Here is a 21,585-nt window from a genome sequence, read left to right as displayed (position 1 = left end):
AGGCTGGTCAGAGAGAGAAACGCATGAATAATCAAATAATCGCCTTTCAGTGTGGCAGTGCTCTGAAAACAGCTGTGTGCCCCTGGCCGCTGGGCCTTGTCTAGGCTGTGACCAAAGCTCAGCCTGCGACGAAGACAGCTTCTATGGAAATTCTTCTGGCAAAGCTAGACCTTGAAGGATGAACTATCAAGCAACGAAGTCAAAACTCAACGCTGATCTCAAGAGCTCTCAGGGTCCCCTCCTGCCCCTCCTCCACCATCACCACAATCTGATTCCAATCTAGCTGCCAGGCTGCAGACACCTGAGTCCACGGAGCTGAAGAGAAAGGGGTACAGCTGTGCTTATTTTGCTTTTTCTATATGTTCTCCAGGAGCCTCCTCCCTACCATAGTCACGTTCCAGACCAATGCCACTCAAAGAGTAGTTTCTAAGGCAGCTGGCATCAGCGTCACCTGAGGGCTTGTTAGTAATGCAGAATCTCAGGCCCCACCCCAGACCTACAGGACCTGAAGCCTCCTGTATGTACGTTAAAGTCTGAGGGACCCTGCTCTCCACCTCAATCCAACGTCCCCCTGGTCTTCAGCTTCCTCCTTTTTACTGTTGCCAGCTGCCATCTTTTCTTTTGGTGCCTTTATCATTCACACAACAAGCGGACTCCCAACCCCCAGAGCGCCTGTGTCTTCAGCTCCCAGGACCTTCCCATCCATCCCCCACTGTGGCACCACCTCGGGCCCACCCTGCCCAGGGCAGCGTCCACAGCTCTCTCCAGCTGCGACCTCTGGCTCCACCTGCGGACAAATATCACCATGGTCCTTTTGTCAAGCTTACTGAGGAGACAGGATGGCAGGCAGCAAGTGAAAACCTTGCAGCTCCTAAGTAAAACCATGATGCCACTGGGAGAAGCACTTCCCCGGACCTGGTGAGTTGGAGATACTTGTCATTCCCAGTGTGAAGATGAGGAAATTGAGACGTTAGGAGCTCAACTAGGGCCACGGAGTTAGTGCGGAGGGGGCCAGAGAGGATCCCAAGCTTACCACCTGTACCAAGAGAGAACAAGCCCTGCAGCCTTGCAGAGAAAACTGGAATGTGGGCTTTGGGCTGAGGCCGCCCATGTGCACTGGCCCAGGAGCCAGGTCCCACAAGTGGGAGAGGCCAGGTCATGAAACACTTTGCTAACAGACTACAGAGCTTAGACTTACTGGGTGACAGGAAGGTAACAATATTTTGGAGCAGGCTGGTCAAAAATGGCTACATCCATCCCACAATTCACCCCCATGTACAGGATTCTTTGCCTGTGGTCCTTGACACCAGGAGGGCAGCAGACTCTCCCAGGTACTCCCTGCCTCCTTGCCTTCAGCCCTCCAGGGCCTCCTCTCTCCCCTCCCAAGCTGAAGCCCAGCTCCCAGAAAACCACCAGCACATCTCTCCCAATCGGCTCCCTTCTGCAAAGCCTTATTAAGAGTCATAAAATGAGGGCCAACGTGCTCCTCAACCAGGGCCAGCTGTCAGGAATCCCTTCCCTCCTCCTAGGATGGATAGTGCCTTCTCCAGAAGGGCGGGGGGCACAGGCTCCCCTTCCCACCTAGGCGTTGCACATCACACCAACAGTTTTCCATGATGGGCTCCTCTTGGAGGAAGACCCAGATTCCTCCTCGCCTCCAGCTAACATCCAGAGGAGGTCCGGGCTGGGCCCTAGGGATGGAGCTGATTAAGAGACAGTCTCTGCCCTGCAGAAGCTAAGAGGGAGCCCTGACCCTGAGTATACAGCTCTTTAAGAGGAAAACATCTTCGAGACCCCTGTACTCTCACACACTTTGACTTATTTGGTCAGTCTTAAAAATGGAAGCCTTTGTCTTCTAAAATGTCTTTAAAGTGCAAGTAATCACTGCAACAGTGAGTCAGCCTTTATGATTGAGAAAGTAAAGACGAACTGTATAAAAAAGAAAACATTAAAACTATACCACAACATTAAAAAAATTCTTGCATTATTTATAGATTGAAAATATGTTGGTAGAACTTTATTTGTGAAACACAGATCTATTCCAGAGTCTGGCTTCTCAACGTGTGGTCTGTGGATCAGTCTCAACACCACCCGGGAGCCTGTAACAAATGCAGACTGTAGGCCCAACCCCAGACATCCTAGAAGCAGAATCTGCAACTTAACACCAAAGCTTGGGAAACCCTGGCTTACAGCACTTGGCTTGTGGGGTTGGGGTTGGAGATGGGGGAATCAAGGCCAGATGGGGGGAACAGGGTGATCGTAGGTGCTTTTGTAGGGAACATTTTTTTGGCAGCAATATGAAGGAGGTATAGGTGTGAGGGACCTACTGGGGAGAAGGGGAAGGAAGCCAGAGTAGAGGCAAATGGGAGAAGCACAGGGACTAACCCACTTTTTTGCAGGGGTGGGGGATTGGGTAGAAAGGAAGGGCAGGCTGCAGGCTGGAGGTGGAATGTCTGAGGTGCAATGAGCAGGATCTGTCCAGTGCAGGTGTGGGGGTGAGTAAAGGATGTCCCTGGGTTTCTAACCTGGAAGACCTGTCACTTATGGAGAGGGTGTTTTTAAGGAAGAAGGTGCAGAGGAGGGACCTGGGGACGCTCATGGAGAGGTTCATATGTGATGCACATATGACCAAAACTGCCCAGCAATGACCTGGTCCTGTGAGGCCCTGATGATGGCATCTGGTGAGTCTACCCAGAAACATTTGCAGAAGGATGAAAACAGGATGAGCCATGGTGTGTGTGTGTGTGTGTGTGTGTGTGTGTGTGTGTGTGTTTGTGTGTGGAGGGGGGTGTGGAGCCACATCATAAAAGCCGTGGTATGAGGGAGGGGCAATCAGCCCGCTGCACAGAGACCCAGCAGGCTGAGACATGAGAACCAGCCATTGGTCTCGATGAGTGAGTGGTCTCTGACCATCATGGTGAGGGCAGTGCTGGTCAAGAGGCAGCTGGGGGAAGCTGGGGTAGATAAAGTCAGGACTGCTATACAAATGTTTCAACACCCTGCCTGAGGTTGCAAGTCCCAACCAGTGACGCCTTTGTGTACGCCCATGTTCACAGCAGCATTACTTGCAATGGCTAAAAGGTGGAAGCAATTTAAGTGTCCAGTGACAGATGAATGATAAACAAAATATGGTATAGGTGCATTCCACGGAATGGTACTCACCCTTGAAAAGGAAAGAAATTCTGACACATGCTGTAACACAGATGAACCTTGGGGACATCATGCTAAACAAACTAAACTAGTCATAAAACATCAGATACCGTGTGAGTCTACGTATGTGAGGTAACTAGAATCATCTAACTAACACAGAGAGACAGAAAGTAGAAGGGTGGTCGCTGGGGGCTGGGAAGTTAGTGTTTTAATGGGTACGGAGTTTGTTTTACAAGATGAAGAGTGGCATGTGGTGCACGGGGGGTGACAGGAGCGCACCAACATGACTGCCACCTAATATCAGCCACTGAACTGTATACTTAGGTGCATTTTACCACAATCTAGAACAATTACATCTTTTGTCACAGGCATAGAAAATCTGCACTCACAGAACTGAGCAGGAGGTCTGTGTTGACAGGTGAGAGCAAATCTTTTTCAAGGGGCCATAGACTCCTCCTGTAGCCAGCCTGGCAGTAAAAGGGAGGAGAGTAACTGGGTGGTGACCTAATGGTGAAGCTGGGCTCGGGGAAGTCTTTCTTTCCCAGGTGATGGGGCGACAGCCTTCAGCTGTAAGTGAAGAGGCAAGCCTGAGCCAAAGGACACTCATTTTCTCAGACTGGAGAACAGGAAGAAAGAGAAGAGGAGCCAGAGTGTGAAGGACAGGGCCGGAAAGGTGATGGAATCTGGGCATTTCAGGGCCACGGGCCGTCTGGAGAGGCAAGGTGAGGACAACAGGTAGGAGACCTGGAGAGAGTGTAATGGTCAGGGTAGCTGGTGTGGGAGTAACAGGGGAGAGAGCTGGCTGCATGGTGGGATGGAGGGGAGGTGGCTGGGGGTGGGTGGGGACAAGCTGGCTGCAAAGCACAGAGCACTTGTCTGACACTACTGCTGAGCCTCAGGTCCTCAAAGGACAGTTCTTGGTCTCAGGAGCAGCTGGGGCCTGTTAGAAATCCAAGTTTTCAGGCCCCACCTGAGTCTGATTCAGACCCACTGAATCAGAAACTCTGGGAGTGGGGCCCAGCAGCCCATGTTTTAACATGATTCTGATGTGATAAAATCTGAGAAACCAGTATATACTATAGAAATTCAGTGGAAGAGACAAAGCATTTTTCTCGTATGAAAATAGAAAAAAAAAAAAAAAACAGCCTAGCAACTTCCACGTAAAAGAGCCAGAAATGATAACTGCTTTAATGCCAACACAATTCATTTCTGTGGTTAATAAAATTTCTGTTAACCACTGAAATATGCGGTCCACCTCATAAACTTCCTTCTAAGGAGATCTAGAAAACACACCTCAGATCTGGGGTTGGAAATGCGGGACTAGTCCCCGCTCAGCAACTCGCTACTTGTGTGCCGTGGAGCATGCTACAGACCTTCTGGGACCTCAGTTTACCCATCTGTAAAACGAGGGAGCTATAAACATTTCTTCTGAGGTCTCATCCAGTTCTGACACTGTGTCCTTCTGTCCTATAAAAAAGTGACCTTGGACCAAGTGCTTTTACATAGCTGTGCTTCGGCAAGGGAGAAAGAATATCTTTAACTGGTAAAAACATCATATCGCAGTTAACTAGAAAACCTTTCCAAAGTTCAGTAAGTGCTAGTGTCTCGCATTCTAAGAACGAGGACACTCCCTCACTGGCTTTGCCATTAAAGCCACCAATGCCTCGAGTTATAAAAATACTATCCTGCACTGGCCTGTGTTCATGAAGTCCACATGACTGGGATGGCCCAGAAAGTATCTCCAAACCTTCACATTTTTATCCTATGATACTTTTTAATCCAGGAAGGCGGGGTTTGTTCTCTTTTGCTGGGCAGAGAACGAGTTAAAGAGCTGTACCATACAGACCCCCGTGCCTGCCCCCTCTGACCCCAGTGTCTGGGGACAGGGCATTGCAAGTCTAGGCTTCCTGATAAATGGCCTCGTATTGACCTTGTTACCGGAATCCCGAGACGCTGGTTTCCTGCCTGGTTTCTCTGCATCCAACTCCCTGTCTACACCTACTGGTCATCCAATGCGCCTCCTCTTGTGCCTGGGTCCCTGATGCCACCTGCTTCCCTGCCACTGCCAAAGGCCAGTAGCTTGGTTCTGATCTCAGAACTAGGGCTGGGAGAGGGATGTGGTGTTTGTGCAGGAAGGACAGTGGAAGTGTGAGCACCAGGGGAAAAAAGATAAGGTCTAGGCAGGGAGGCTCTGGTCTCCCGCCCCACCTCGCTTATACACCCTGGCTCTTAAATTCCATTAGAATTTATCAGTGGGAAACACAGCTGGCTTGTTGGTCCATCACAGAGCCAGTCCCTCCTCCTCCGTCCAGCCCAAAGTATGTAAACGACCTCCCTAGTCCCCAGGCAGGAAGGTCCAAGCGAGGGGAGGGCCACAACAAGGCTGGTGTAGCAAGAGCAAAACTGGGGAGGGCAAGGGAAGTGTGACCACCACGAGGGCTAGAGCCTCGAACAGGGGCTGGACAGGCGGTGCCAAGGAGGTTAGTTCTGTTTTTATCCAGGCAGAGGATTCCCAGTGCTAGAGGGCTTTCCAGGCTGATCTCCAACCTCAAAGTCACATTTGGGTAGGGTGATCACAACTCCAGATTTGCCTAGGGCAGCCCCAGCTGAAGCCAGTTCACGAGATGCAATTATTAATAGCCCCACTTTTATCTCAAACTGTTCTGGTTTAGGTGATGAATTCTCGTCGCTTGATTCTTGGGGCCCCTGAGCCTGCAAAGGAGGCGTCCCAGATAGAGAAAGGTGCTGAGCACTCGAGGGACCTCCAGGCTGAGTCTCACCCCTCCTCAAACGCCCCATTCTTCTCTCCAGCACCCCCGCCAGGCGGTCACCCGGAGTCTGCTTGTATACTTCCAGGGACGGTAGGCTCACTCGCTCCTGATGAAGCCTCTCTTTTTTGGGGAAAAGCTGTGTCATAAAAATAGCAGGATGCAAACCTATAGACAGTATGACTGCAACAACAACATCCTTCGGCAAGGAAAGTAGTGGCGGGGGGGGGGGGGGGGGGACTTGAAAACCTCTGCTTTTCCCTTCCACCTCCTTCCATTCAATAAATATTTACGGAGTGCATCTGATGTTCCAGTGGTACTGGGGACAGAGTGGTGAGTTAAAACAGACTCAAATTGAAGGGCATTCTATACAATAAGTGGCCTGTGCTTTCCAAAAATGTCAAGGTCATAAAGGGCAAAGAAAGGCTGAGTAACAGTTCCAGTTTAAAGGAGATTAAAGAGACAGGATGACCTTATGAAATGCAGGATGGGGGGAGGAGGTTCTTTGCTACAAAGGACACTATGGAGACAGCTATCAGAAACCCAAGTGAGATCTACAGACTAGATAATAGTATTGTTTCAATAATGATTTCTTGGTTCTGAAAATTGTGCTGGAGTTATATAGAAGACTGTCATTGCTTTTAGGAAATACACTGAAGTATTTTGAGGGAAAGGAAAAATCTATAAATAACCTTCAAATGACTCAAGAGAAAAATATATATATACATAAAGAGCAGAATAAAATAAATGTGATAAAACGGTAACATTTGGGCAATCTGGGTGAAGGGTATGAGAGTTCTTTGTTCTATTCTGAGAACCTTGCTGTACGTCTGAATTAGGTCAAAAATAAAAAGTTAAAAGAAAAAAAAATAAGTCCCAGAGAAAGGTTGTTTTCTTTTTTTCTTTTTTTCCTTTTTTGAAAACAAAGCCAGATCGACCCTGACTTCAGAGAGCTCCCCGTGTCGCTGGGGAGACAGGTACTAATACAAATAATTACACTAATTAACTGCAAAATTGCAACTGCGAGAACACTGTAAAAGGAGAGCGATCCGGAGGCATGAGCGTTTACAGCAGGCAGTTTTACCCCAGTCATGTGCAGTCACGGACTAACACCCAAAGCAGGAGTTGGGGGGTGGGGGGGGAGGCAAGGTTCCAGGTTCTCACAGCCCCGTGGCAGGTAAGGCAGGGCAGAGACCAAACCACGCATGCCACACGGGGGCCTGCCTGCGGGAGATGCCCACACCAGTCTTCTCCTCTCAGAGCAATAGGAGGTGTTTCTGAAAGACCCCCGTGACTGCAGAGAACGGGCTGGCAGGTGGGAGGCACGTGGAGTCCACCGTAGCCGTGGTGGCGACTGTCGCCTCCAGGATGAACATCGCTAATAATTTTTTCTGCTCCCTGACACTTTAATTTTCTACGGCAACCATGTATGAACTCATTGATAACCAGACCAGGGGACAGGGCTGGCGGGGGTGAAGCAGGCTCAGACTGTCACACCCCCTTTCCAGACCTGCTAGTGGTTAGGGTCAAGGGATGGCTGATGGAGGTGGTTGCTGCTTTGCTCACAAGTACCCTGGGTCTAAATTGAGGCTGACTCCACCTTAGGGAAGCAAGGGGGGCAGGGGAGGTCAGGTCTTCATGCTCCACTCCCAAAGTCAGCCCAGCGCCTTCCATCACACAGCATCCAGCTGCCCACGGCCCCCCTTCTGGTCCTGGATCCTACTCCTTGGAATGTCCCTTTAGCCCTGAGACCCAGGACCTGAAGCCCTGGCCTAGGACTGGACCATTACTCACCCACAGTGACTCTTGGCACTGAACACTGAACAAACCATTTGTCTGGAGGGTCAGAGGCCCAACCACAAAGGGAGGGGACCCTTTCCTGTGCCAAGTTCTGTCATAGTGGGTTTTCATTCAGTAACTCCTTTAAAATGGACCACTTAAAGGAAATAGGTTCCATTATTATCCTCATTTTACAGTTAAATGATTTGTTCAGGAAAAAGACTTGGGTTCACATCTTGGCTCTCCTGCTTATGAGTAACGAGCCCTTTGGGTGGTCACTCCATCTCTCTGAGCCTCATTTTTTTCACTCTACCGGCAAGGTGGGGCTGGTGGGAATGAATAAGATTCTGGGACTAGACAGTACTATTTATTCCCTTTTGAGGCACCAAGGGGCTCAGTACAGAAAATCCACTCCAAACTACACATCGCTTAAATATTTACTAAAAGCTTGTGTATCCTGACAGTAAATCATGGGACCTGAATTTTCCAGGACTATCCCAACTTCAAATCCTCTGTCCTAACTTTCCACAGAAAGCATCAAAAGGTCTCAAAAATTCCACTCTCTCAGTATCCAAACAACACCTCCCAGGCCTCCTCTTACATGAAGAAGCAGCACAAACATTCTTTTTCAGACTACAGATCCTAGTCTTCTGTTCAGAAAATATAGCCGGTGGAGTCCTGCTGGCCTCCCGATGGAAACGGAGTCGTGGCAGCCAGTACTCCATCCCAGCTCAGACTCGGCTGGGCTGTTTCCCGGCACGCTGGTATAAACCGCAGCCAGGAGAAGCCATACCATGATCAGAGCACCCCACCCCCCCAGAGGGACATAGACTGGTCAGATGAGCTCTGCCCCCACCCACCCAGCAAGCTGCCGGTACCCAGGTAGGAAGCACGGCCGGAGAGTTGTTCCAAGGTTTAAATGAATGAGTTAATATTTAGAAAACATTCAGAACAGTGCCTGGCAGCCAGTAAGTGCCATAACAGTGTTTCATAACGAAAACCAAAGGCATCCTGGGCGGAAGGTGCTCATGCCTCAACCCACAGGCATCACTTCTGGGAGAATAAGGAGAATGGGCCCTTACCCCTGGGTTGAGTGAGGCTGGGGCCCCTTCCAGACACGGGGTGGGGGTGGGCACCCTGACTATGGGAGGTAGGGCCTGCATTTGCCAAGGTCAGGATGCTGGACCTGGGGAAGAGTCATCACTTCTGAAATACACAAGGTCTCTGTGCCTCGGGGCCTTAGCACCTGATGTTCTGCTCACCACCCCCCCAAACCCCCATACTATCTTTTTCTACCTTCAAGGCTGAATTAAAATGCCTACTACTCCTTATGGTGTTCCTTGATTTCCATCAGAATGAATGGTTGCCTCCACTGGTCTCTCCGGCATCTGGCTTTATCTCCTTTTAAAGTAATTGTGAGACACACAACTAGACAGAGCACGTGTGCGTAGGCGCGTCATTGTCTTCCCAATTCTACCACTCGTCCTTCCAAGATAAGGGTCTGACTTTCCTCTCGGTAACCCTAGGGCCTGACGCACAGCTCAACAGGTGTCTGAATTTGCTGTGAAATCTGTGCTCTCCGCTGGCCTTTACCCCGGAGGCAGAAAGTAGCTTCAGGTGGACACACAACCAGAAGCTACGTAGATGCAAGATCTCTGGGTCTTGGAGCCCATGACTAGATCAGATTTTAGCCAGGGGCCTACCAAAGCATTCCCTTTCATCCCTCTTCAGGTGGATGAAAGGAGACACCTGTGAGACCCGAGCGGCGTGGACACTGACCAGATCCTGGCCTGCCTCTAAGAGAGCCGGTAAGAAGAGCCCAAGCTTGGGAAACATCAGCAGGCTGCCCTGCCTCCACCAGCCCAAGTCAAGGCCAGGGCAAGTGCCGACTGCCTTAGGCATTCCAGCCCCTGCAACGGACCTGGGAACAGATGAAGAGGGACTGGCCCCGCTTTCCAGGAACCACTGCTGTCTGGCGTAAGGAAGCTGAATACTGGGATTACAGTCACAGGCGCAGGTTCCCTTCCATCCTACCAGGAACCCTGAGGGCTCAGCGGGGAGGTAGGGGGCCAGGCCTTCCCGCTCCCTCAAATCCCCAAAGCTGGTGAGTTCCGTGCATCCTGGAGAACACAATTCCTTCTGTGCCTGGACCCAAGGTTCAGAAGGTCACAGTTGGTCCCTCTTGCTCCTGGCCCCAGGCTGCCTTTGCTAAACTCAGTTTTCTCAACTGCAATAGTGGGAGAGAACAGCACTAAAACTGAACAATGTACGGTCAACAATCAAGGAAGTTAGTCCCAATCCCCGGAGGCCAGTTACCAGATGGGAAGCCCAACTTCTTTCAGGGATAAGATTTGTCTCTGACCAAGTTCCTGCCACTTGACTGAGGTTAAAAGCTACCAGAATTCTTCTCTATGAAAAAATGTGAGAGAAGACTTTCAAAGCAGGAATGGTGAAGCCGTGAGTTTTCCTGAATTTGACTGTGTTAAGTTGGGTTCTTTTTCCTGCTCCCAGCTGTCCCCGAGGACCTGCCCTCTCCTTGCAGGGAATTTCTTCCAGGTACCCTGAGTTTGCTGGGGTCCGCTGGCCTACTCAGCATCCCCGCCCAGCACGGCATCTAATATACAGAAGCAGCTCAATAAATGCTTGCTTGAACGGAATGCCACTCAGAAAAATGCCTTCAGTAACTTGACCTTTTACATTCCTCAGCTAATGCCTAATTTACATATAAGAGTCTGTTTTAGGAGATGGCAAATCACCAGAGACAATTCAGGATCGATACAGAGTATTAGGCATGTTTTATTCTACTCTAATTCTCTGCAAATTGGTATTCCATTAAGTGTATGTGGGATTTATGGGAGCTCACTATAAACTAGAATATTTAACTAGAACAGCCTACTCTCTGTCAGATAATAGCTTACCGTTGTTAATTTTCAACTAGTCAATCTCAGGAAGGTTTCCAGCTTCCAGTCTCCTTTACATGTTGATTTAATCGCCAGGAAAGTCATCTATTTGCAAGTCTCCATACAATAAAGAGCCGCTTGATGCAGAAGAAAAAGACCTGCCCATAGAAGCAGAAGACCTGAGTTATATCCCACCTAGGCCAATACCCTGTGATGGCTGTTTAAGACCTCAGTTGCCTCATCTGTAAAATGGGAATAACACCTGGCCTCATGGGGCAGTTGTACAAATTGAGGTGATGCATGTGGATGCGCCCTGTACAGTTCTATGAAGCTATAAAAGGCGAGTTAAACAAACATAAGATAAAATTCTCGAACAACTCAGGTAGGCCAACGACAGCAGGGTGGTTCTAAAGGGGGAGAGGAGATATTTTGCCCTCCTCCAGGAGACACTTGGCCACGGCTGGAGACATTTTTGGTTGGCACCATTGCTACTGGAATCTACCGGCTAAGACCAGGGATGCTGCTAAACGTGTTGCAATGCATTGGACAGGCCCCACAAAAAAGAAAAAAAAAATTATCCAACCCCAAATGTTAACAGCGCTGAGGTTAAGAAACCCCGATCTAAATAATAGGGAAAGTTGGGTAGGAGAGCTTTTTAGAACAGAAATCCTCCTAACCAGGCTGTTCTTCCCCGCATCATCTCTTTAAACATTCGCAAGATGGATCATCTTGCAAAACAGCTCTTTTGTAAGTAAAGCTGAACTGCCAACTTCTGGAGTTTCTGAATGTATAAAACTGCTTTTAACTAAGATGCTCTCCGACTACAATTCGGCTAAATTGTTTTTCCGAAGCCCTTGACTTCTGCAGTTCTCCAGGGCACCAGACAGGGTCTGTCACTCTGCCACCAGGCCCTGAAGATGCTTTCGTAATTCTAATTTCCTGGTCAAATGGGAGCCACGAGGGTCTCTAAACGAATTAAATTCACATCACGCCAACTGCTCCCTTGCTTTGTGCTGGGCACGGTGCCAAACACCTCCACATAATTTATCCCACTTAATCCACCCAACCACCGAGTGAGGTGGGCATTATTACCGGCTGTTAGCAGGGGAGGAAATGGGAGATCAGAGAGGTTAAACAAGTCGCCCAAGGTCACCAGCTGGCCCGGGGGAGCCCAACTTGAACGGAGGTCTCCAGTTTCCAAGTCACAAGCTCTTTCCACCAGCTCGGAAAACCCAGGTGTCAAGTTGTCTCAACTTCCCATGAATTTTTAAGGCAACCGCAACTTCTCCGTAAGTTCAGGTCGCTGGAAATGGGAATTTCTTGGGGTGGGCGGTGGGGGGAGGGGAGGGCGGGGGGTGGCCCATCGCACCTGCCCTCCCCCCTGCAGCTGTCTCACCGCAGCTACCTGATAAATCATCCCCCATCGCCCGCGGAGCGGGGAGGATTTACCGGCGCTGGAGTTCGTGCCAGGCCCAGGAAATGCCATCTTTGAAAGCCGAGAGGCGGATTCGCCCCGGGAGCCGGGAAGGTCTGGCCGCCGCGCCCGGCTGGCTCCCCGCGGGGCCGCGCGCCCCCCGGCGCCGGGGGCTGGGGCTGGGGCTGGGGCTGGGGCTGGGGCTGGGCGGCCGCGGCCGGGGCCCTCCGGGTCGCCCCTGCCCGGCTCGGAGCGCACGCCCACGCCCCGCCGCCGCCGCCGCCGCCGCGTCCCGCCCGGGACCGAGCCCCACCCCGCCCCGCGGGCTCCCTCCCGCCGCCGCCGCCGCCGCCCCGCCAGGTGAGCGCGGCCCGGCCCCCCCGCCCCGACGTGGCGCCCGGGACCCCGGCGCGCGGCGCCCCCTGCCCGCCCGCCCGCCCGCCTGCCGCGCTCGCGGGGCCGGGTGGGGGCGGGGCGGCTCGGAGCGCGCCCCAGCCCGGGGAGCCGCGCGCCCTGCCCGGGGCCGCCGGGGTCGCGCCCGCCCGTACCTGCAGCATCCGGGGGCGCGGGGCGCCCAGGTAGGTCGCGCGAGCGGGCGGCGCGGAAGCTCGCTCGCGCCGCGACCTGGCCGCCGTCTGAGCATGCCCAGTGCCGCCCGCGGGCGGCTCCCGCCGGCCGGGCTGGCCGCGACGGGCCCGCGCGCGGGGCGGGGGGCGGGGGGCGGGCGCCCGGGCCGCCCTGCGGGGGGCGCCCCTGCTCCGCCCCGGCCTGGCGCGCCCCGACGCGCCGCCCCGCGCCCCCGGGCCCTGGCGCAGGCCCGCGGCGTCCGCTCGCTCACCGCCTCCCGGGGACCTGCTGTGCCCGGGCCCCCCGAGGGTCGCGCAGGCGGCGCTCAGCACATCTCGGGAGGGCGAGCGTGGCCCCGCCGGCGGCCCGCGACTCGCAGTCCGGGGCTCCTCCCGCTCCTCCCGCCCCTCCCGCAAGCTCACGGGCTTAAACCTTCCTCCCAGAACTTCTCGGTGCCTGCCACCCTCCCCTCCCCCCGCCCCAGTCTGGGCGCTGCTGCCCTCTGACAGCTCCTCTGACCCCGGCCTTCCTGCAGCCCCACGGGCGCCTTTCGGTCCCCCAGACTCTCAGGACATTTGCACATGCCTGTCCCCCCGCGCCGTGTGGGGCTTCTTTGCCCGGCCTTGTACGCTTGTACGCGGCTGGCACCTTCTCCTCGTACCTGTGTCCTCCTGATCCGCGAGGCCTGGCCCGAGCACCTTTGCTAAACCAACACCCTGTTCCTGGACACTCTCCATGCCCTCATTTCATTTCCTTCACGTTGATCATCATCCATGGAGCCATCCAGCGAAGAATTACTGATCACCTTACTCCCGCTTCCTCACGCCGGGTAAACAGAGGCAAAGATCCTGTCCCCAGGTGGAGTTTGGGGGAAAGAGAGGCAGGCACCAGTCAACGGGTAAACCCGCAAGCTGTGCGGGGATATTACAGGGTGGTGGGAGTCCCCAAAAGGGGAAAAAAAAGAACAGGGTAAGGAGGTGATGGTCTAGGGGACACGGTTCTCAAAGAGGCGGTCTCATCAGCCTGTGGGAGTGACCTTGAGAAGGTGACGCTGCAGCCCCGCACAGGGGACACCTGGCGCGGACACTAAGGGGCGACACCTTAGGGCTTTGGCGAGGAGGACCGAGTAGGGGATGAGGTCGGCGAGGTGACTGTCCCTCTCCTGCGCTGACTTCTGTGTCTTCACCTAGGGACCCGCTGCAGCTGCGCGGCCCTGCCGGGCTTACCTGCGGTGTCCCAGCTCCCGTCCGGCGGCACGTGGCACACAGTAAGCGCTCAAACATTGTTTGTGGAGTGAATGTGTGAATGGGGGGGTGGCCTGGGGTCTGGGGCCGCGCGGTCCTGGGGGCCGGTCTGCCCCGGGGCCACTCGGTGGCCGCCGGCAGCCCCTGGCACCTCCTTGGGTCCTGGTCCCGGGAGCGCCACCGCAGCGGGCGCGTCGGGGGGAATTCCGAGCCGGGTGCGGAGTCCCAGGAACAGGACCCGCCCCGGCCCTGCCCCGGCCCTGCCCCGCCCTCCGGTGGCTCGCAAACCCTGGAGCCGCCGCGCCCGCCCCGCCCGTGGAGCCGGACGGGGGTTCACTGGGCATGCTCGGAGCCCGGGGAGGAGAGGAGGGGTCTCCCGGGGGCGCCCCCGCAGAGCCCAGCCCGCACCTCCTTGGTTGTCGACACCTCCCGGAGGGCCTGGGGGCGCCCCCCCCCAAAGCGCAATAGGAAATCTGGGAATTCAGAGTCTCCAAAGGGCATTATTCTCTGCCCTCTGCGCTGTGTGATCTGGGCCAAGCCCCTTACCCTCTCTGTGCTTCCAGTAACTCGAATACCTATCACTTGGATCTGGGCGGAATGTGAGGGCTGAACGGGATTAAAAAAATAATAAAAGTGAACGTGTTTAATCCAACTTTAAAGATCCATGTCCTGGAACACCTGAGTGGCTCAGCGGTTGGGAGCCTGCCTTAGGCCCAGGGCCTGATCCTGAAGTGCTGGGATCGAGTCCCACGTCGGGCTCCCTGCGTGGAGCCTGCTTCTCCCTCTGCTTGTGTCTCTCATGAATAAATAAATAAAATCTTAAAAACTAAAAATTTTACAAAAAGATCCATGGGGCAGCCCTGGTGGCTCAGCGGTTTAGCGCCGCCTGCGGACTGGGGTGCAAGTCCCACATCAGGCTCCCTGCAGGGAGCCTGCTTCTCCCTCTGCCTCTGTCTCTGCCCCTCTCTGTGTGTCTCTATGAATAAATAAATAAAATATGTTTTAAGAATAAATAAATAAATAAATTAATTAATTAATTAAAAAGATCCATGTCCTGAGCGCCTACCTCAGTGTGTCATCTGCTACTAGCTTGCCAAGTGCTTGCAAGGAAAAGGTACGTTCACCGACATGTGGATTCTTGGAGTTGTCTCAGTTTGCCTTCCATGACCGCTGAGGCAGTAACTACCTTTTCTTTCCCCACATTCAACAGTCATGAGCTTAAACAGTGTTCTTATATTCAAGCGAAAACATATCTGCACACATAAAGGAAAGAGACCTAGATCTTTCTAAAATTGCGTGTTTCGATCACCATAAACAGAAGCAGGTACAAAAGGAAAGAATATTCCGCGAACTGGAAACTAATGAACGTCCGAAATTAGCAGAATGGTTAGGTTATGGTATATTCGTTGAAATAATAACTAGTTTAGACTAAGCTAGTAGACCATACTGCAGCAGGGGGAAACTTAAAGTACAATGTTCAGAGGGAGGGAAAAGCTGAAAACACAAATACACTGCATAAAGATTATGTCTGCACATTCACCCAGACTGGAAGGAAATACGGGAAAATGTCAATAATTTAATGGGGGGGTGGGGGAGTGGGAGGAAGGAGTGTGGTTGGTTTCTTTGAGTTTATTGCTAAAAAAACACGAAAAACAAGTTTATTATTGTCACGGTGTTGTGTTTGCAGTAATAAACAGCAAAAGACCAAATTACAAATTTGTGAAGTTTTGGGAAAGTCTAATCATAATAAAACAATAGTTACTATTATCAGGCTCAAGTACGCTTGACATTTTACATATAATGTGTCTTTAATCCTCATAGTCACTCTCCAGGATGGGTGTTTCTAGTTCAGTTTTATAGAAGAGGAAACAATCTAGGAGCCATTCACAACTAGTAAGAGACAAGGTTAGGACTGAACACAGTTGGTCTGACCTCAAAACCAGGGTGTTAGGGTTTACAACACTGCCTGCCTGTGTAGTAGCTTACAATGTATTGATCAGAAGAGAAACCACATATTCTTTCATTTTGTGTCTTTTTTGCCTTATTTTTTCTACCTTTGATGTGCTTGCAGGCTGCAGATTGCCTTTAAATGTTCTGGCTTCCTGTTACTATTTTATTGTTGGAGCCAAAATGTTAAAGTCCATCCTTTTCAGCTGTTGCACCTAGAGTAACATGACATTATTATCAGCAATGACAGTTGATGTTATATCATAAGCTCCCAAACTTTATGGAAATGAAGCTTTTGGATGGACACATAACTTTCTTGGTCTGTGTGGTTGAACCCAGCCAAATTGAGAGCAAATAGAGGCCTTGTCGGGACTAAGGCCATCCCAAGTCCCAGATCATGAGGCCAGTCCAGACATAGATTATTTTTCCCTGGGTAATCATTTGGGAGTCAAAATCACAGCATAATGGAACTACCTGGCCCACGGACTCCTCAGAACTTTACTGTGATGAAAAGATACAGGGCTGATAGTCCTGACGATGTTTGCCAAGAGAAAGCCAGAGCCCTAAGAGCAGCCCTCCTCCTACTGCTGATAAACAAAAACAAAACAAAACACCCCAGCTCTCTCTTTTAGTAATGCTGGTTGACTGTTCCTGGCCCAGAAATCACTAAACAACAAGAAACACAGAAAGCCAAAGGGTCATTTCATTGGAGAAGAAGGTGTGCCACGAAGCCAGTAGGCATCGCTCGTAATGGACCAGGTTCATACAAGAGGAATGCAAGATGTGCAACTGGACACAGTTACTAGCATATTCCCAGAAGCTGCCGTTTGGACAGAAAATCTGGTGCCAAGCACTGCACACAGGCAATTGGCTGGGGGCATTTATAGGAAGGATTTCCTGGAAGAATCACTGAGGATTGTCATTCACATCAAACTCAGGAAGTCTGGGCACCACATAGACAGTTTCAATGATTTACAGGGCAGGGCTCCCAGCTGAGATGCTAATGCTCATCAATTATTTGTGTTGTTAATGCAAGCTCATGAAGGGCCTAAGCATCGGCAAATACATGGGCAAGTGGTGCTGTTAATGACAAGCAAAAAGAATACAATGTAAAATTATATAAATAGTAGGGCCTCCGCGTTGAATTACCAAGTCAAACCACATAAAACGGCCATTTTGTAGGTCAATAATGGTTGAACATTGGCAACTTCCTATATTTCAACTTAATACATGCACATAGAAAAAAGACTGGAAAGAACTGCACCAAAATACTAATGGTGACTCTGAGCGTTGCATTTACAAGCAGAGAAACAAGGTATGGAAGTGAGCTTTAATAGGAGAACCTCAGGTCTTTGGGCATCTACTTCTTTGCTATGTCCCTAAATCTTATTTTACGGTAGGTTTCTTTCATTATCAGGAAAAGCGAAACAAGCTTTAAAAGCTGGCAAGCCAAACAAAATGGCGGAGAGAGGGGAAACAGCTACTTTGGAATTGTACAGACACGTGAGAGGTTCCTTTCACGGAGAGGGCAGGCCACCCTGCCCTGCCCTGCACTGGCAGTTGACAGAATGTCTGCTCCAGGCCCAGGAGGGAGGGAGAGGAGGGAGTGGTCGGTCAGTGGCCTAGTCAGAAGCCTGTGGAGGAGTGTTCGTCTGACTCGGGACCCAGTTCATCCCCTCAGCCTGTGTTCTTGGGACTCTGGGACTTCGTGGATGTCCCTTTGAGAAACACAAATTGTTCGCCTAAAGTGGGATCCATTGAAAAGTGTCTTTCCATTGCAAATTACCACCACCAAAGGAGTCTTGTCCTTTGTCCTTTGATGAACGAACTTGGCTTGGGTACAAGAGCAGCGTTGTGGATTCATTCATCACATTTTTAAAAAAAATTTATTCATGAGAGACAGAGAGAGAGAGAGAGAGAGGCAGAGACACAGGCAGAGGGAGAGGCAGGCTCCATGCCCAGAGCCCAATGTGGGACTTGATCCTGGGTCTCCAGGATCACACCCTGGGCCGAAGGCGACGCTAAACCACGGGGCCATCAGGGCTGCCTCCATTCATCACATGTTTATGAAGCACCTACTGTGTGTCAGGCACTGCTCTAAGTGCTTGGGAGACATAAGTGAACAAAAGAAACAACAATTTCTGCTCTCATGCTCTACCAGGGCAAGCCAGACAATGAACAACAAGCATGATAAACCGGCGAATTATGTTGTATGTTAAGAGACCGAGGGTAAGGCTCATAGAAAGGGTGCTCGACGTGAGGTGGTTGGGGAGTTGCAATTTTATTTTATTTTAAGATTTTCTTTATTTACTCACGAGAGACAGAGAGAGAGAGAGGCAGAGACAGAGGCAGAGGGAGAAGCAGGCTCCCTGCAAAGAGCCCGATGCAGGGCTCGATGTGGCAGGCCTCTGTTATAAGAGAGTCAGCCATATGATCCCGAGTATGCATACATTTTTAATATTATCACGTAAATGCAAAAATAATGTAACCAATTATCTCAGAGGGATCTTGAACCTTCAAGAACACTTGAATGAACGCTTAGGGATACACACACCTGAGTTGGAAAAATAATTTCCTGGTGCACACACTGTGGATGTACCAGAGGACCGGAGGGACCATTATAGGTCCACGGGGACTGCCCGGGTGGCTCAGTGGTGGGATGCCTGGGTGGCTTAGTAGTTGAGCATCTGCCTTTGGGTCGCATCATGATCCCAAGGTCCTGGGAATCGAGTCTTGTATCGGGCTTCCCATGGGGAGCCTGCTTCTCCCTCTGTCTCTATGTCTCTCTCTGTGTCTCTTATGAATAAATAAATTTTAAAAATCTTTAAAAATAATAGGCCCATGGACCACCATATAGATTTGCTGCTACACAAGAAATGGAAAGGTAAGTCTAGGGATTTCGGGAACCTGCTCTTGTAATGGCAGCAGAAGGTTGTAGCTTTAGAGACAAAGAGAAATGATGACAAATGTGGGGAATGAGAGTTGGTATCCTGAACTGTGGCTGTTGGTGGTTAAGCTGTGGGTGGTGTCATCTTACAAAAGCTGGAGAGAATGGGTTTGTCAAGTCTCCCAACCACACCTTTAAGGTTCAAATGTCCAACAACAGAAGGAGAGAGAGAAAAATACCCAGGGAATATAGAATGGTCATACAGAGGTCGTGGCTTCGAAAAATCAGCAACCTTAAAGGAAAGATTCAAGGAATACCCTAATAGAAGATTCTAGGGAGTAGAGCCTGGGAAATACTGAAGGCAGCATTTTTTAAACTTTGATCCAGACCCACACATCATGGTCACCTTGAGAGATGGAGTCCTTGTGTAAAAGCAGACTTCTGGCCTCAGCTCAGAGCTTCTGATTCTGCTTGTGGACTCCAAGAACCTGCATTTTATAATTAGCTATAAAGGGGTGCCTGGGTGGCTCAGTCGTTTAAGTGTCTGCCTTCAGCTCGGGTCATGATCCCAGGGTCCTGGGATGGAGCCCTCTCCCTGCTGAGTGGGGAGTCTGCTTTTCCCTCTCCCTTTGCCCTTCCTCCCACTCGTGTGTGCACACACGTGTGTGCTCTCTCTTTCTCAAATAAACAAATAAAATCTTTTTTTTTTTTCAAATAAAATCTTTAAAAAAAGGAAATCTTTTGTACACTGAAGTTTTATAATTTCTGTCCTGTAGCCTCCACACTAAGAACCTAGTCTGATAAACTAAGAGGATGGGAAATTTTACCAAGAGATGACCGTGGTCCTGTAGAAATCACTGATGCTTACTTAGATGGATGGGGCAAAGGACCACAGGCTCAGCTTCTTAACCATTTAAAGGGGTAGAAAGAGAGGGGACAGGAGGTTGAGAGAGGGCATCTCCTGCAGGCAAATAGGGACCCCTAGTAGAGAGCTGCCAGGCTTTCTGCTTTCTACTCTTGACCTTGGATCTCTGACTCCATCCACCTGACCATGCTCTCCTGGGGCCAGGAGGAAGCGAACCATGTGACTGGAGAGGAGGTGGTAATGGTGATAGTCACAGTGGTGGTGATGTTTGCTGAGAGGAGTAGACACTAAAATAAACACATTGGAGTGTGTAGAGTACACACAAAACTGAAACTGAGAAGGTCATTACCTCCTGAAGAATTGGACAAGTGGGGGCAGGGGAGGGATGAGTGTTTACCTTTTGCCATAAACCCTTTTGTTCCTTCTGAATTATGTACCATGTGATGTGTAACCTGTTTAAAAGTACATTCTCTGCGGGAAAAAAAAAAATCTATCATGATGCACGCATGATGGTTTTTAAAAAATTGTTTTGTTTTACATTTTGAGTCCCTCTAAATTTTACTGGCCAAATACAAAGCCCAGGTTACTTGACAAATCAAGGCCGTAACTATGAATAACAGCAGGGCGTAACACGGTGTAGCTTGCTCGAAAGAGCCATAGGTCACGGGCTCTTACTCCTACTGGCAATTCATGTGGCTGAGGGATGGAACGGAAAGAGCGCTTTGGAGGAGGATAAAGGAATAAGAAAAATCACTTCAGTGATCCCGAGGTCAAGAATGATGCTTTCCTGACACAGCTGGTAAGAAAACGGCCGGGAAGTAAGACAGAGTAGCTACCCACGCCTTGCCTGGAAGTCACAGGCATGGAAAGACGATCATCTGGGCTGACCATTCTATCCTCGGGGACACTAGAAACCTGATCTGGCCCCCAAAGAAAACTGTGCTTCCAATCCCTGGTGACATTTCAAGAACAGGGGGCACTGTTCAGCCTGCCCAGTGCTCTGGTGACCTTCTAGTGTTGCGTGGATGACACACCACAGGATTTCCTCAACTGCGCCCCGGCGTCCTGCTAGGATGTTGCTCTCATTTTTTCCATGGTACACACAGTCACTGCATTGAAGTCCAAACAGATAGTCCAGCGATGCCTCCATAAACACGAGTCACATGGGAAGTTTAAGGAATCCGTGTTCGGCCAGGGACATCAGAGTTCCTAAGGCAAGCCATCCTCACATACAGCGTCCCGGTTCATGAGAGTCATATGATTTTCTGCCAACACACCCGGGCAGTGATCAGGGACAGACTTCATGTGGCAGCCACCAAGGCCTACCCAGATATTGTTCTTCTTCACGCAAAATTCTCTGATCCAGGGTGAAGTTCTCCAGCTATTATATCAGAAAACATTACTCTCTGTCCATTTCTTTATCTTCTTGGGCTTCTCCTAGTTTGGTCTTCAATGCCACCACCTTGCCCAGTCTTGTCATCCGGCCCAATCACTGGCAAATCTTTCTTGCTTCCTCTTGAAGAATGAAGGCGACTCATGTCAACCTCCTAAAACAGATCATTTGACCATCGCTACCTGTTGAACTCCTACCCTTCTTTTGAAGTTATCTGACAAGCTACCTCTTCCTAGGTTACCCCAAGTGGTTATGAACAGTCTAATCCCTGCACCCCTGCAGTTTTGGTCTGTTCTTTCATGCTTCTCATCGTGTGCTGACTCCCATGTAATTATTAATGTACATGCCCCTTTTGGAAGGCTCTTGGAAAATCTTCTCAATGGGGTCATGATGCCATGATGCCATGATGCCATGTGGGCTGTGACTATTATTTCTGAGCAAGGTATGCAAAGGGCCATGAGTCTCTTCTCAAAAATTGCCTGCCTCTCTGCAATAAGCAAGAAGTTCTGGCATATCTAAAATCCTTCTGGAGTTCTTTCTGGAATTCTGCTTGCGAGCTTAATAGTTAAGTGGCCAATAGACAGAAAAGAGATACAGACAGATGTAGACACATAGGGAATATAAGAAGATATAGAAGATAAGCTAAGGGAGAAAAATGAGCAGTAGTGTCT

General features: G+C 50.6%; 1 protein-coding gene and 1 long non-coding RNA gene across 17 annotated transcripts in view; one reads left to right on the top strand and one right to left on the bottom strand.

Moving 5' to 3' along the window:
* The window catches only part of PTPN3 (protein tyrosine phosphatase non-receptor type 3), a 108,685-nt gene extending 94,684 nt beyond the window's left edge, over nt 1–14,001 (bottom strand). For 2 of the 14 annotated variants that reach the window (XM_072727730.1, XM_072727735.1), the window contains exons 1-2: nt 13,240–13,369; nt 10,616–10,755 (exon numbers count right to left, since the gene is read on the bottom strand). Coding sequence is in view for 1 of the 14 variants with exons in the window: in XM_072727727.1 (XP_072583828.1) it covers nt 13,240–13,315 (76 nt within the window). In the remaining 13 variants the exon portion in view is untranslated. The other 12 variants (XM_072727728.1, XM_072727734.1, XM_072727733.1 and 9 more) reach the window with 10 other exon arrangements.
* Nucleotides 13,271–21,585, top strand: part of LOC140594550 (uncharacterized) — a 35,418-nt gene continuing 27,103 nt past the window's right edge. Inside the window, exons 1-3 of one of the 3 annotated variants that reach the window (XR_011995422.1) lie at nt 13,271–13,407; nt 13,769–13,845; nt 14,483–14,594. This is a non-coding gene — a long non-coding RNA (uncharacterized lncRNA). The other 2 variants (XR_011995423.1, XR_011995424.1) reach the window with 2 other exon arrangements.

Source organism: Vulpes vulpes, chromosome 12 (genome assembly GCF_048418805.1).
Source record: "Vulpes vulpes isolate BD-2025 chromosome 12, VulVul3, whole genome shotgun sequence".
NCBI classification, from domain to species: domain Eukaryota; kingdom Metazoa; phylum Chordata; class Mammalia; order Carnivora; family Canidae; genus Vulpes; species Vulpes vulpes.
The sequence above is the reverse complement of the archived record's forward strand: the minus strand, read 5'-3'. Positions and strand labels throughout refer to the sequence as shown.